A 16,066-nucleotide genomic window follows, 5' to 3' on the forward strand; every position below is an offset into this window, starting at 1 on the left:
TTCTAGTTCATTCTAGTTCAGTTCTAGTTCAGTTCTAGTTCAGTTCTAGTTCAGTTCTAGTTCAGTTCTAGTTCAGTTCTAGTTCAGTTCTAGTTCAGTTCTAGTTCAGTTCTAGTTCAGTTCTAGTTCAGTTCTAGTTCAGTTCTAGTTCAGTTCTAGTTCAGTTCTAGTTCAGTTCTAGTTCAGTTCTAGTTCAGTTCTAGTTCAGTTCTAGTTCAGTTCTAGTTCAGTTCAGGTCTAGTTCAGTTCTAGTTCAGTTTAGTCTAGTCAGTTCTAGTTCAGTTCTAGTTCAGTTCTAGTTCAGTTCTAGTTCTAGTTCTAGTTCTAGTTCTAGTTCAGTTCTAGTTCAGTTCTAGTTCTAGTTCTAGTTCAAGTTCTAAGTTCAGTTCTAGTTCAGTTCTAGTTCAGTTCTAGTTCAGTTTCTAGTTCAGTTCTAGTTTCAGTTCTAGTCAGTCTGTCTAGTTCTAGTTCAGTTCTAGTTCAGTTCTAGTTCAGTTCTAGTTCAGTTTCTAGTTCAGTTCTAGTTTCAGTTCTAGTTCAGTTCTAGTTCAGTTTCTAGTTCAGTTCTAGTTCAGTTCTAGTTCATTCTAGTTAGTTCAGTGTCTAGTCAGTTCTAGTTCAGTTCTAGTTCAGTTCTAGTTCAGTTCTAGTTCAGTTCTAGTTCAGTTCTAGTTCAGTTCTAGTCAGTTCTAGTTCAGTTCTAGTTCAGTTCTAGTTCAGTTCTAGTTAGTTCAGTTCTAGTTCAGTTCAGTTCAGTTCTAGTTCAGTTCTAGTTCAGTTCTAGTTCAGTTCTAGTTTAGTTCTAGTTCAGTTCTAGTTCAGTTCTAGTTCAGTTCTAGTTCAGTTCTAGTTCAGTTCTAGTTCAGTTCTAGTTCAGTTCTAGTTCAGTTCTAGTTCAGTTCTAGTTCAGTTCTAGTTCAGTTCTAGTTCAGTTCTAGTTCAGTTCTAGTTCAGTTCTAGTTCAGTTCTAGTTCAGTTCTAGTTCAGTTCTAGTTCTAGTTCAGTTCTAGTTCAGTTCTAGTTCAGTTCTAGTTCAGTTCTAGTTCAGTTCTAGTTCAGTTCTAGTTCAGTTCTAGTTCTAGTTCAGTTCTAGTTCAGTTCTAGTTCAGTTCTAGTTCAGTTCTAGTTCAGTTCGAGTTCAGTTCGAGTTCAGTTCGAGTTCAGTTCTAGTTCAGTTCTAGTTCAGTTCTAGTTCAGTTCTAGTTCAGTTCTAGTTCAGTTCTAGTTCAGTTCTAGTTCAGTTCTAGTTCAGTTCTAGTTCAGTTCTAGTTCAGTTCTAGTTCAGTTCTAGTTCAGTTCTAGTTCAGTTCTAGTTCAGTTCTAGTTCAGTTCTAGTTCAGTTCTAGTTCAGTTCTAGTTCAGTTCTAGTTCAGTTCTAGTTCAGTTCTAGTTCAGTTCTAGTTCAGTTCTAGTTCAGTTCTAGTTCAGTTCTAGTTCAGTTCTAGTTCAGTTCTAGTTCAGTTCTAGTTCAGTACTAGTTCAGTTCTAGTTCGGTTATAAGTTAGTTACCGATTCCTCACCTTCTCTATATCAAGCTTTTGTATTTATTATTTCAATTAACAATTTTAATCGTTGAAACAGTATTTGTTCAAGTTGATGTATGTTTATTTACATATTATTCAATTATTTTTTTCTTTTTTCTACACAAAGCACCGTATTTTCCAAATATTTATCTTCCTTAGCATTAATAAGGATTATTAAAAAACAAAAAACAATCATAAAAAGAGGAATTACATGCAAACAACTCTATTTTTCGTACATTTTACAAAGAATCTCTCAAATAGTTAAACTAAAGTCAATTACAATGAAATTCAAATACTCATAAGATGGTATTAAAAATTTGTGGTTTTAAGCAGAAAATCACACCCAACAGCAAGGAGTACATGCTGCCAACCTCCTTTTAGAGACAGTATACAAAAAAAGGACAAAAAAACAGTAGTTGAATTATAAAAGAGAGTGAGTAAAAGGGTGTAAAATTTTAAGTTTGTTCTTTTTTTTCTATCTTGCTACAAACTTTGTCAGCAGCAATGAAATGAGTTGACTAAATGACTGACTGGCTCGGCTGACTTGACTGTATGCGGTTTTGTGTTGTTTGTAGCGTTAAAATTCCCTAATGGGATTAACACACCCCTACAATTAGAAAGCAACAACAAAAAAGGAATATGAGAAACCAAAGGGGTCATGAAAACGGCAGGTCATATTCTGGTTAACACTTTTTCTCTTAGAATAGCAATGACTGTTTCTAAAACAAAATGAACACAAGAAAACCACAAACACAATCCAGCAGGGCAGGCTGGGTATCACTACGAATGTATGATTTTAATTTACATGCTTGTTTGCTAAATCTTGCCGATACGGTGTTGATGACGTTCTAACGACTTTAATAATTACAATAATTTAGAAATTCCAAAAAAGATATCACAGCTATGTGTAGATTTTACTTAAAACTCTGTTTTATTTTATATGTAAAATATGATGAGTAGATGTTTAGAAATTAAAGGATTCTTTTGAGGTTTTGTGGTAGATGTACATATATCATCTAAGGGAAATTTAGAATGCAGAGTAAGAATGTTATATTTCGCTATATTAAAATGCTATAATAATACCTATATGTTTATATATTTTGATTCGAACCAGTTAGTGTTGGCTTATAAAGCAATAAATATCTCTGGTATTTCAAAGACTGAAGCTCTGATTGGTCTGTACAAAGATCAACGTTTAAAGCTAAAATACGATTCTAAGATTGAACCTAAACACATTTATTTCAGCAGCGAGCTTGGGAGGAATCCGTTGCGGATGGTTCTACATTAGGGTACAAAGTGGGCCTGGGGTTCTATATTAAAGACCCAGAAACAGAGATATACAACCGTTTACCTAATCACAACCCAAGCTTCCATTGGACTCGAATAAATATGGCTCCCACAGGGCTTAACATATTTTCCGACAGCCAGAAGGCTATTAGGGCAATATTAGGTGATAAAGTTAAATCTAAGACCGTATTGGATTGTAAGAAAGCTTTAAATGAATACTCTCCCAGAACTAAGGTTTACATCATATGGGAACCAGGCCACTCGGGAGTAGTCGGCAACGAAAGGGAAGGGAGCTCAAGGTATTTAACCTGACGAACGCAAAACCATTCGACGCAACGAAGGCTGAATTCAAAATATGGGTGAGAGAATCCCATTCGACCTTTCGGAAGAATGAAACGGTTGGTAGAAGCACAAAGATTCTATGGGATAACCCTAATGAGAACAAGAGTAAAAATCTCCTCAAAATGAACAAATCGGAGGTTAGTATTCTGAGTGGACACACAGGATTACGGGCACAGCTACACAAAATTGAACATGCGGATTCAGACTAATGTAGAGCATGTGGAGAGCTCAGAGAAACTCTGGATAACTTCCTTTGCCATTGTCAGGCATTCATCGAAATTAGATCCAAATATCTCGGGAGTAATACTATTCCGGATATAACATTCCTCACGAACACTGATTGGAAAATTATTAGGACATTTTTACGTCCAGTTAAAATCAAAGTTGTTTCAAAAACTCTCAGAACTGTCTAATATTTTTGAGAACAATTTTTATTTCAAATATAAAGAAGAAATCACTTTATTGATAATTTATGAAACGTTTCGTATGATAATTTTAGTTTGAATTGATTTTCATTTTTTAATTAAGAGATTCCAAAAATGCATTTTTATATAATTTAAAATATGCACTTTTTCCATGTTACCACAGAATTGTTCTTTCGTTTTACAAACTTAAATCTTTATAGTTTTGATTTAAAAAGTCGAACATTGTAACCACTACAAAATGGCACCAAATATTAGAAATAAAAGAAACAAAATGTAATTAGTTGCCTCCAAATAACAAGTCACATCTTAAAATGATTGTGAACTAAACCTCCCAAACATCTGCAAATATATATAAGAAAAGTAAATAATATACTAAATTTAAGCTCCTCCCTAACTACTAACTACATATGTATGTATATTTAGTAAATAGCAACCTAGCAACAATTCCTTATATTTACTAAAAAGGAAAAAATAATCTTTGGTCCTTTAAGGTGACCTCTGTAACACACGACTGCTTAGAAATGTCTGAATGGAAGGCACCTAAGTACAAATAAAATCACTAGCAAATATTACAAGGGAATAAATAATAGATTTAAATAAAAATATGAAACATCTACTAATGAAATAAATTGTAAATATTTAGTAACAGTGACAGCAGTAGCCAATGGGAATGAATGAATCTATGGTATAAAAAATGTATGAGACGAAATTGTATAGTTACAAAAACGACAACAAAAAATAATACAAAATTCCATTACATTCCTTCAAAGTAAAACACATTTAATTAAATTATGAAAACAGCTCTATAACACTGCCTTATCGACTTGGTTTAGCAGTGTTTCATAACCATTTGTTTCTTCACTGATAATGGTGGTTGCAAAGGCGCATGTCTCTAGTGACTGGAAAGTAGCAGCCAATCACCAGAGATTTGAACTACTGCCAATCACACTCGAGAGTTTGAGGTTGAATTATTACACACATTTCTCCTAAGGGAATGTTAAATAAAACAATAGAGGTTTTTGGTGAAAATAAAAAAAAAACAAATTAAAATTAAAAACAATAATTCTCTATAAAAAATGGGTCAACTTTAGTGGACAAATTAAGAAAATCACATGCACTTGTTTGCCACACAAACGGGATTTGTTTCATTTTTCATAACATTCCTTACTTTCCCATATTTAGTTGAGACAATAAATTTTCTATCTCTCTCACACTCTTGTATATACGCTTACAAACTGAGCAAATAAAACAAAAAGACAACAACAAATGTTATTTTCTTTCTTTGTTCTACTTAAGAGACTTACCTGTCACTCGACTGAAAGTGAGGAGGGCAAGTCCCACAAGTTATTACTGTTGTTGCACAAGAGGCAATTCTTGCTCCTGTTGGTGTTGTTGTTTGGTTTTAAGAATGTGGTAGTGGTGGTTGTTGTTGTTGTTCTTGTTATTGCTGATGCGTCGGTGACAGCTATACTTGGCGCTCTTAACAATTTCACTAGAAGAATAAGACAAACAAAGTAGCCTGCCTCTTGTCCAAAAACGTAGCGCGCATATCTCAGTGGATTCTCTACATCACCTATTTTCCATACGTCTGGGTTGGGTCGGTCTGTTGCGGTGCGCGTTCTTTTGTTAGTGATCTCAACAAAGAAAGCAACCATAGGAGAATTTCCTAGACACTTGGTTGCATGATGATAGGTTAGTTAGAATTCCATATGGCTGGCTGAACATACCAATGCAGTCGATAATGCTGCTGCTTTTCAAATCTCTAGACAGACAAAAGCTAAAGCAATGGACAGACCAACAAAGCAACACACACACGCACTCCTTACAGAAGGTGGTAGGCATTGTTGCAAGTGAATTTCTTGTTCTATCTGCGTTTGTTGGTTGCATAAAGGTGGTAATAAGTGCGTGTGTATGTTTGCCTTCTAGCATAGACGTATGGGTGTGTGTATATTTGTTGGAACAAGTTCAGTTCCGTTTCGTTTCCGTTCATGCAACGAACAAACACATACACACTCACACAATACAACAAAGAGCTCTATGAGCAGCAGCAATAGTAGTAGTGGTAGTAGTAGTTGTAGCAGTAGTAGTCGTTGTCATTGCTGTGAGACTGCCTGTTGTGTCTGTCTTCTACACATTTGAGCAGTGGCTGTGTTATATTGTGCTGTGCTGTTCTGTGCCGTGTTGCGATGCGTTGCGTGGTTGTTTGTTGAATTGTGTCCGTTGTGTTTCACTGTGACTATAGAGTGCGCTTGTGATTGAACCTAGAGTCATAAGATTGTCGTCGTTTCATATTATTACATTGCGGGATTCAGTTGGGGTTTAACTGTCACTCGGGACGGTAGATCGCGCTTAAAATTGTTTTACTCTTACTACAAACAGCAACCAAAACAACTTGTTTTTAAAATCCCAAATTCTCAACGGTGCATTGATACTTTAATACAAAAAAAGAAAACAAATAAAATAATAATACAACAATAATCATAATCACCCACAAGACTGTCAATAAAAAAAAAATACCATAAACTAAAGTGTGTAAACAAATTATTAAAAAAATAAAACAAAACCATTTATAAAGCACAAATAAAAGTGTTGTTAAACGATCTTTTAAAAGAAAAATCATTTGTGCAATTGAACAAAAACAAAATATTTGTGTGAGAAAAAAATCTTTAATTGGTGTTTTTAAATTGAGTTATTTAAGCTTAATTAAAGCTTACAAAAAAAGTTTGATTAAATTTTTTCTATTTGCGGTGAAATAAACAGCTTCAAACTGCGTTCCGACGAAGCTGTGCCGGGTTTTAGCTCGGCTTCACCCTGGCCCACACTCGATTTAGAATGGGGTCGCAAACTATATCCCACCGCAGCTCCTCGCACGGCTGGCGGCCTAATGTTTGGTCTGCCACCTACAGCGGCGGATATGAATCAACCGCGCGGACCCATGACCTCGTTAAAAGAAGAGCCGTTGGGTGCCAGAGCCTGGATGCAACCTGTCGTCGATCAAAGCAAGTATGTACAAAAAACTATAATAATGATAATTTGAGTGTGGGGGAAACAAGGTGGTTTTAAAGCGTTAATGATTTAAGATCTTTGTGTAGAGTAGTGTTGTTCAATGTGTTTTGAGAAAAAGCTAATAAATGTTATTTTTACAACGTGTTGTAAACGTAATGTTTGATCTGAGAAAAATTGTTCGTTATAAAAATATCCAATAAACTTAAAAACAAACGTTAAAGGAATTTTTTCCAAACCATTTATAGAAGTGCAAATTCTCTTTTCAAAGCTCTTATGACGCAACATTTTCAACAAATTTATTTTTGTGTAAAGCTTGGACTTGAATTTAAACCCAATTTCTGATCAAACTTATGTGCTTGCTGCGGCAAATCAAATAAAACTCATCCAAGCACTACAGCAGGGTAATGCTGTAACCTTATTTTAGTACGTGATCCGCTTAGTAGTCCTATGTAATGCATGGACCATGCTTTTTTAAACAACGTAGGACCATGTTGCGGATCATATACTCCCATAATTTTAGCAAAGGAGTAGATTTGTATTGGATTACTGTGATGTAATGCATAGATGGTTTATGTGGTATTTACCTATTTTAAGATTAGTTTTGGACCTGTTCTTTGAAAAGTACTCTTGGTAGAAAGATAATGATTATTTTAAAAGTACTTGTTTTTTTATAAATTTTGTGTTGTTTGCTAGTAAAAATTAGATATCTCTTGAACCCTGCAGTATATGAATGCTGACCACTGATTTAAAGCTTGCTTAATCTCTCATAATTGATCTACGCACTTACTTTCAACTAAACATCTTTGCCAACCTCTCCCCTAACTTTCTCTCTTTTTGACCACTTTAATGTTAATCAAATTATCTCAAATCCTTAAGAAACAAAATTACATTCATTCACAATCAAGAGTCCTTTGTTTATTTTTAGCTTTTTGTCTATAAAGTTTTCAATTTTAAGAGTGTTACTTATACCGCCAACAAATTAGGCCTAAGGGTCTTTACATAGCATGTCAACACCACATAAAAATTACCCAAAATAAAAAACAAACTTTAAAACTTTTCTCTTTGTTTTTATATTACTCCAAAAAAAAAGTACCCAAAAAAAGTACTTCAAAAAAGAACTCAAAATTTGAGTTCTATTGTTTATCACTAAAAAAAACAAACAAAAACAAATAATTATTTCACTCAAAATATACAATTCTTAAAATTTGGGGGAAGAAATTGTAAATGTTACTTTTTATCATAAGAAATGTTTTGTTTATTAACTTTGTATCCCAAAAACAACAACTACAACAATGGCAACCAAAAGATGTAGAAAGTAAATAATGTCGTGTCTAGGCAATGGTCGAATTTGGAGAGCAGTTTATAAGAAATCTAAACCTATATATGGTTACGATGACCATAATCTTTTTGTAGTGCAGCAGACTAGAGTCTCTGCTGGGAATCGAACCAAAGACCCCCAGACTGATAGACTAGCTCGCTAGCAACTAGTCTACCGGAGCACTCAGTACATACAAATTATAAAAAAAGTTTGAAACTATTGTGAAATTTTCTTTTATATTTACAATATCTTGTGAATGAGGTCCAAGTTTTATCTACATATGTAATCAGAATAGAGCATTTATTAATTAAAAACTTTTCGAAATATAATTTAAAATATATTAGTAAAAATTCCAATTAATGCTGCAACAGATCTACTAGTTTCCTAAATTCTTTCTTGTGAAATAAGCTTCCGATAAATACAGCTGGGACTAAATAGGGGTCGCTGCAGAAATAAGTTTCAAATATTATAGGAACGGACATTTTCGGTAAGTTCAGTCTTCGTTTCAAACCTTTCGACAAACCATAGTAGCTGTTTACGCTACCTATAGTAAGATGATTTAGAAAAATACCAACAAAAAAGCTTCTTTTTTTAAACATCCCCCAAAAAATGCCTACAAGTGCGTGCTTGTACAGTAAACAGGATAAATAGCATTTACGACTTTTCGCTTTTCTTTTTTTGGGGGGGTTAACGAGTATTTCATGTATTATTTTTGTGCGTATTTTGAATGTATTTTTCTTAACATTTTAATGCTGAGTAAATGTTTGAAAGCTAAAGGATAAGGGCCAGAGGAGGAAATACAATAAAAGAGGGTTGCTTTTCAAGTTCATTGAGATATTTTTTTGGGGGATTTTTCTTAGTTAAACATATTTGTGTTTGTTTTCCGAGAAGCTTTAAGCATCTTATTAGTGTAAATAGAGATGTATATCAAGTGAGATGTTTTTATTAAGAAACGCCAATACAAATAAGAAAAGTGACAATATCGAAGAAATACAGTACGTAAAAATGACCGCGGGATTTTCACAAACAGCGACGGCCACACAAAATGGCCGTCAACAAAGTGTTAATGGCAAATTATTAAGGTGAAGGAGTTACAAATTTAAAACATAAACAAAAATAATATTTAATATTTTTGAAATGAATTTAAAAGAATTGCAAAAAAATATAACAAATGAGTAAAAAAATCATTATACTGAGAGTAAAAAAGAAATGGTGAAAAAATGGTTTGAAAAAAAGTAAACTTGTATTGACTTTTTCCGTTTCCGTTTCCGCCTGTGTAGTTGTGTGTGTGTATATGAAAAGTTCAGTTGCTCCTGCTCCTGCTGTTGTTGTTGTTGCTGGTGTTTATGTTTTATTTAAATCATACTCATTCGTACCTTTAAGTTTTATTATTGCTGTTGGCTGATGTTGTTGTTTTTTTATGTTACCTTTTGGTTTGTTTTGTATTTGAATTCAATTCATAGCAATTGTTATCTTTTTTCCTTGTAAATTGACTTTATTCAAACACACACAGTTTAGTTGTTTGTTTAACTTCAACTTTCAAAAACTCTAACTTAAAATCCAATGTTAAATTTCCTTACAAGTGCTTTTTTATTTTATAATTGTTGAGAATTTCCTTTTATTTTCCTTTATTTTCTTCTTTTCTCATTGCCTTTCCTTCTTTTGTTATAGGAATAATTATTTGTAAACTTTTGTAGTTACAAGTACTTGTTGTTGCTACTTACCTGTGTTGTACAAAGATATTCTCTAGTAGTAGTAGTTTTTATACTTTAGCACCATGTATATTTGTTAAAGTATTGCTGAATTATATACATGTGAAATGTAATAAAATGTAATTTATATTGTAAAAGATATCGAACTTTATAAAAAGTTTTTATTTGGACATAACCAATCTCGCACATGTGGAAGGCAGTGTTTCACTCTTTATTGGATGGTGCACATTACTTGTATGCAAGTTAAAACAGTTAAATGTGACCAACATCTTACAGTTTTCAATATTAAAACAGAATAAATCTTATAAAAGTAGTATGTAGTAGTTGGTAAAGTAGAGTTTAAGAAATGAAACAAAATGGGGATCAAGGATATCGATCAATCTCTCTTTTCAGCAAATTATACTTTTTTCTAGAATTTCCTTTTGGAACAAACTATATATAACTATCCCATTTTGACTAAGAAGAGACCTTAACGAAACGCTATGAAAATAAATATTTATTGGGTTAATGGTCACGTTACGGAAACTCCTTTTTAAACACTATATCAAGTATTTTTATATACTTTACCTTGTTTATACATGAAAGTATATGTATGTATGTGTGTAATTTTTTTATATTATTTGACTAATTGACAAGGTCGATAGGTAAATAAATCGAATGCAAATATAATGACCGTGATTTATGAGAAAAATTTGATAACAGCAGTAGCAGCAACAATGGTAGCCAAACTGTATGAAAGGCAGCAAATAGCAGCAACAACAATAAAAAGCCAGGATATTTTTATGTGTATCATTTTTATTTATGTTCACACATGCACAGAAAATTCAGACAATAAAAACCTCTCAGAAAAAAAGTTATTACCTTACAATACACCATTACAAGCAGATATAATACACATATGTACATACATCTATACAAATGTTTGTGTACTTCTCTCACACATTTTAAAATTCAGTTCCAAATGTTGAAAATACTGCAGAAACCAAAAGATTGTATTACCCAAAAAATAAAATAAAAAAAAAAAAATAATATGAAAAAGGCTCGTTAACTTTATTGTATATAATATTTTATTTATCCATATTGGTTCAGATACGCATACAAAATTTTATGCCAAAAAAAAGTTTAAAGTGAAAGGCTAAAAAATCTTATTTGCAAATTCCATACAATATTTGTGAATAAAACTAATTTACTTAATAAAAATTAAACCAAATCAGTTTAAAAATTAAAATATACATTAAAAAAAAGTCTGCAGTAACATTAGCAAATAGCACTTCGGAAGAAGTTGATTTTACTACTTGAAAATTTTACCAATATCACCTTCAATATTTAACATTTTCCCCTTAATCTCATGTCAACATATACATTCTAGTATATTCAATTGTCTTAGGTGTTTCAAAATAGACGATGAAACCAGAAAACTCAACCATAAAACATTTCTAAAAAACCGAAAAGTCAGCGAATTGCAAATTAAATTGTACATAGTACGTTAAGTTTCTCAATTTTTCTTTTGGAACAATTAAGTAAAGAAAAATAGCAGAATTTAAAAAAATACACATTTGTTAAAATCATTTTTCACCAGCACTACTAAAGTTCCCTATTTATCCCCACGAGTGTGTATTTCTGTAAAGTTACACCACAGTCTAGTTTTACACGTTTAGATCAGTTCTAGTTTAGATCTAGTTCAGTCTAGTTTTACACGTTTAGATCAGTTCTAGTTTAGATGTAGTTCAGTTCTAGTTCAGTTCAAGTTCAAGTTCAGTTCTAGTTCAGTTCAGTTCAGTTCAGTTCAAGTTCAAGTTCAGTTCTAGTTAAGTTCTAGTTCAGTTCTAGTTCAGTTCTAGTTCAGTTCTAGTTCAGTTCTAGTTCAGTTCTAGTTCAGTTCTAGTTCAGTTCTAGTTCAGTTCTAGTTCAGTTCTAGTTCAGTTCTAGTTCAGTTCTAGTTCAGTTCTAGTTCAGTTCTAGTTCAGTTCTAGTTCAGTTCTAGTTCAGTTCTAGTTCAGTTCTAGTTCAGTTCTAGTTCAGTTCTAGTTCAGTTCTAGTTCAGTTCTAGTTCAGTTCTAGTTCAGTTCTAGTTCAGTTCTAGTTCAGTTCTAGTTCAGTTCTAGTTCAGTTCTATTTCAGTTCTAGGTCAATTCTAGTTCAGTTCTAGTTCAGTCGTCTAGTTCAGTTCTAGTTCAGTTCTAGTTCAGTTCTAGTTCAGTTCTAGGTTCAGTTCTAGTTCAGTTCTAGTTCAGTTCTAGTTCAGTTCTAGTTCAGTTCTAGTTCAGTTCTAGTTCAGTTCCTAGTTCAGTTCTAGTTCAGTTCTAGTTCAGTTCTAGTTCAGTTCTAGTTCAGTTCTAGTTTCAGTTTCTAGTTCAGTTCTAGTTCAGTTCTAGTTCAGTTCTAGTAGTTAGTTCTAGTTCAGTTCTAGTTCAGTTCTAGTTCAGTTCTAGTTCAGTTCTAGTTCAGTTCTAGTTCAGTTCTAGTTCAGTTCTAGTAGTCTAGTTAAGTTCTAGTTCAGTTCTAGTTCAGTTCTAGTTCAGTTCTAGTTCAGTTCTAGTTCAGTTCTAGTTCTAGTTCTAGTTCAGTTCTAGTTTCAGTTCTAGTCAGTTCTAGTTCAGTTCTAGTTCAGTTCTAGTTCAGTTCTAGTTCAGTTCTAGTTCAGTTCTAGTTCAGTTCTAGTTCAGTTCTAGTTCAGTTCTAGTTCAGTTCTAGTTCAGTTCTAGTTCAGTTCTAGTTCAGTTCTAGTTCAGTTCTAGTGCAGTTCTAGTTCAGTTCTAGTTCAGTTCTAGTTCAGTTCTAGTTCAGTTCTAGTTCAGTTCTAGTTCAGTTCTAGTTCAGTTCTAGTTCAGTTCTAGTTCAGTTCTAGTTCAGTTCTAGTTCAGTTCTAGTTCAGTTCTAGTTCAGTTCTAGTTCAGTTCTAGTTCAGTTCTAGTTCAGCTCTAGTTCAGTTCTAATTGAATTCTTGTTCAGTTTAGTTATTCCAGTTCTCTAGTGACAAAAGAGGACTTGGTGTATCTCAACTAACCATCAAAAGACAAATGTTGTAATAATTTTTGTTTTTGTTGCTCTTCGACTGCTAACAGAATAACGATAAAAAGGAACAGCAAGGATATGCTGTAGTACGTATAAATGTATAAAAATTGACTCATGTGGGCTGATATGTAGGTGTACTACTACCATTACAAACACACATTCAAACATGTATTAAAACTTGTACAATATCCTTGTCTAACATCATGTTTGTTTAGCTTTTGTTTAGTTAAACCGTTAATGAATGGATAAATGAAAGGATATGAACAGTGTATTTTTTTCATTCTGTGGTATTTGTGTATAAAGTGATATATTGACATTTAACATACTTACAAACCTACTCATATATAAATATAGACACACAAACACACATACATACATATGTATGTTGCACTTTTATTATTTTCTTTAACATTTTAATTGTTAGTTTCTCTTCATGTTTGTTTGGTTGTTTGTTTGGAAATAGAAATTGTTGAAGAATGTAAGCAAATAATAAAAATTGTTGTATTCAAACAAAATGTTGATATAATCATAATATTTTTTTTTTTTTTTTGTAGTTTACTTGTGCATTTGAATGTGCAATTATTCTTGTGAACAATTACAATATTTGCTTAGCCCAAAAAGAAAAACAGTTAAGTCCGTCCTGTTAATAAAGAAAACAATATGGTGACATTTTGTGTTTACATGCTCTAACAATCCTTATTTTATTATTGTTGTTATTATTATAAATAATTTGGTGGTATTGTACTATACACTTCATTTTAGGTCATTTTATTTTTTCATTTAGTTTGTTTGCACACTGTGTCAAACCTGTAATTAAGCAAAAGGAAAAAGGACATGTCATCAAGTAACAGCAGAATGTGTGTGACACACTAAATACTTGTACTTGACACACGCTCTTATAAAATTATATTATTTTACTTGCAATTATTAAACTATTAGACAAGTTTATTAAACATAATTAACTTAAACAAATGATCTTTATACAATTACACTTTCTCTTACACATGTTAAACTTTGTTAAAACATGTTTTTTGGGGTTTATTTCCTGTTAATGTCTTATTTAAGAAGCTGATGAAGGGAAATTGAGCATAATTTGTATTTAAATGTTTTAAACTATAATTATAAGGTGTTGTTTATTGACAGGAGACACAATCAAGTTACATACATATGATGAAAGAAACTCCATAGGAAAACGTTTTAAATAGTTTTTTTTTTTTTTTTTTTATATAAATTTACTATTAAAAAATTAATAAAAATTTTAATTTTTTTCTTTTTATTTTTCAGCTTGGGCATTGGTAGAGCTCACTTTGAGAAGCAACCACCCAGCAACTTGAGAAAATCAAATTTTTTCCATTTTGTTATTGCTCTCTATGATCGTGCTGGCCAACCCATTGAAATCGAAAGGACTGCTTTTATAGGATTTATTGAAAAAGATTCTGAATCAGATTCTACAAAAACCAATAATGGAATACAATATCGACTACAATTACTCTATGCAAATGGTAAGTACAACATTGTTTTAATAAATTTGGAGTACTGCTTCTTATACTTCTGCTCATATTAATTTCTAGTTCAGTTCTAGTTCAGTACTAGTTCAGTTCTAGTTCAGTTCTAGTTCAGTTCTAGTTCAGTTCTAGTTCAGTCTAGTTCAGTTCTAGTTCAGTTCTAGTTCAGTTCTAGTTCAGTTCTAGTTCAGTTCTAGTTCAGTTCTAGTTCAGTTCTAGTTCAGTTCTAGTTCAGTTCTAGTTCAGTTCTAGTTCAGTTCTAGTTCAGTTCTAGTTCAGTTCTAGTTCAGTTCTAGTTCAGTTCTAGTTCAGTTCTAGTTCAGTTCTAGTTCAGTTCTAGTTCAGTTCTAGTTCAGTTCTAGTTCAGTTCTAGTTCAGTTCTAGTTCAGTTCTAGTTCAGTTCTAGTTCAGTTCTAGTTCAGTTCTAGTTCAGTTCTAGTTCAGTTCTAGCTCAGTTCTAGCTCAGTTCTAGTTCAGTTCTAGTTCAGTTCTAGTTCAGTTCTAGTTCAGTTCTAGTTCAGTTCTAGTTCAGTTCTAGTTCAGTTCTAGTTCAGTTCTAGTTCAGTTCTATTCAGTTCTAGTTCAGTTCTAGTTCAGTTCTAGTTCAGTTCTAGTTCAGTTCTAGTTCAGTTCTAGTTCAGTTCTAGTTCAGTTCTAGTTCAGTTCTAGTTCAGTTCTAGTTCAGTTCTAGTTCAGTTCTAGTTCAGTTCTAGTTCAGTTCTAGTTCAGTTAGTTCAGTTCTAGTTCAGTTCTAGTTCAGTTCTAGTTTAGTTCAGTTCTAGTTCAGTTCTAGTTCATTCTAGTTCAGTTCTAGTTCAGTTCTAGTTCAGTTCTAGTTCAGTTTCTAGTTCAGTTCTAGTTCAGTTCTAGTTCAGTTCTAGTTCAGTTCTTGTTCAGTTCTATCTTCAGTTCTAATTCAGTTCTAGTTCAGTTCTAGTTCAGTTCTAGTTCAGTTCTAGTTCAGTTCTAGTTCAGTTCTAGTTCAGTTCTAGTTCAGTTCTAGTTCAGTTCTAGTTCAGTTATAGTTCAGTTCTAGTTCAGTTTCTAGTTCAGTTCTAGTTCAGTCTAGTTCAGTTCTAGTTCAGTTCTAGTTCAGTGCTAGTTCAGTTCTAGTTCAGTTCTAGTTCAGTTCTAGTTCAGTTCTAGTTCAGTTCTAGTTCAGTTTTTCAGTTCTTGTTCAGTTCTAGTTTAGTTCTTGTTCAGTTCTTGTTCAGTTCTTGTTCAGTTCTTGTTCAGTTCTTGTTCAGTTCTTGTTCAGTTCTTGTTCAGTTCTTGTTCAGTTCTAGTTCAGTTCTATTTCAGTCCAGCTCTAGTTTAGGTCTGTTTTCCTTTGACTTCTTAATTTACTTTTCCTCTATTTCTATTTCAGGTGCCCGCCAAGAACAGGATATTTTCGTCAGACTAATAGACTCCGTAACAAAACAAGTAAGTTGAAATTTCAAAAATCTAAAAAAAATCTATTTGAATTACTATTTTGAAAACATTGTGTATGGTTTGTCTGTGCATTAAAACTGCTATTGATAAAGTTTTCAAACGAAATGAATTTGTCTTCAAACGAGCCATAAGTTGCATTCAAAATTGATTGTCACAGTTAATTAAGTGCGTCCTGCACGCATCAACCAACATACTAACTCAATAAATTGAGTTGTCAAGCATTTAAATGGGTTGCTGCTCGTGCTCCTGCTGCTGGTTAAGTGGCAAATATAGAGGCAAAAAACATAAAAATCGAAGTCATTACCTTTCAGAGGTAGCGCCCACTAAAAAGGATTGTTTTTTTTTCACTAATGTTTTTGATATCGTTGTTGTTTCACATTGTTTGTGCGAAAGTCCTTGGGTGTTTAGGGGGAGGGAAAGAGAGAAAGAGGGTAGAGAGTAGAGCCAAATAGTTTGTTAAAAAGTGCAGATTTAGCAATTTTCAAATAAAAATTGTTGC

At 32.7% G+C, this 16,066-nt stretch overlaps 1 protein-coding gene across 1 annotated transcript; it reads left to right on the forward strand.

Annotated features, from left to right (window-relative positions):
- Positions 1–6,311: 6,311 nt before the first annotated feature.
- Positions 6,312–15,558, forward strand: LOC119614532 (transcription factor collier-like; the record flags this gene model as incomplete). Its single annotated transcript, XM_037970653.1, has 3 exons — positions 6,312–6,580; positions 13,913–14,130; positions 15,503–15,558. Coding segments are annotated over 3 exons (543 nt in total), but the record flags the coding sequence as incomplete, so codon positions are not given.
- Between the last annotated feature and the right edge of the window lie 508 nt (positions 15,559–16,066).

The sequence above is a fragment of the Lucilia sericata genome, unplaced genomic scaffold (genome assembly GCF_015586225.1).
Source record: "Lucilia sericata isolate MDLA Ls3-8-SP2 unplaced genomic scaffold, ASM1558622v1 Contig003025F_arrow, whole genome shotgun sequence".
Lineage (NCBI taxonomy): Eukaryota > Metazoa > Arthropoda > Insecta > Diptera > Calliphoridae > Lucilia > Lucilia sericata.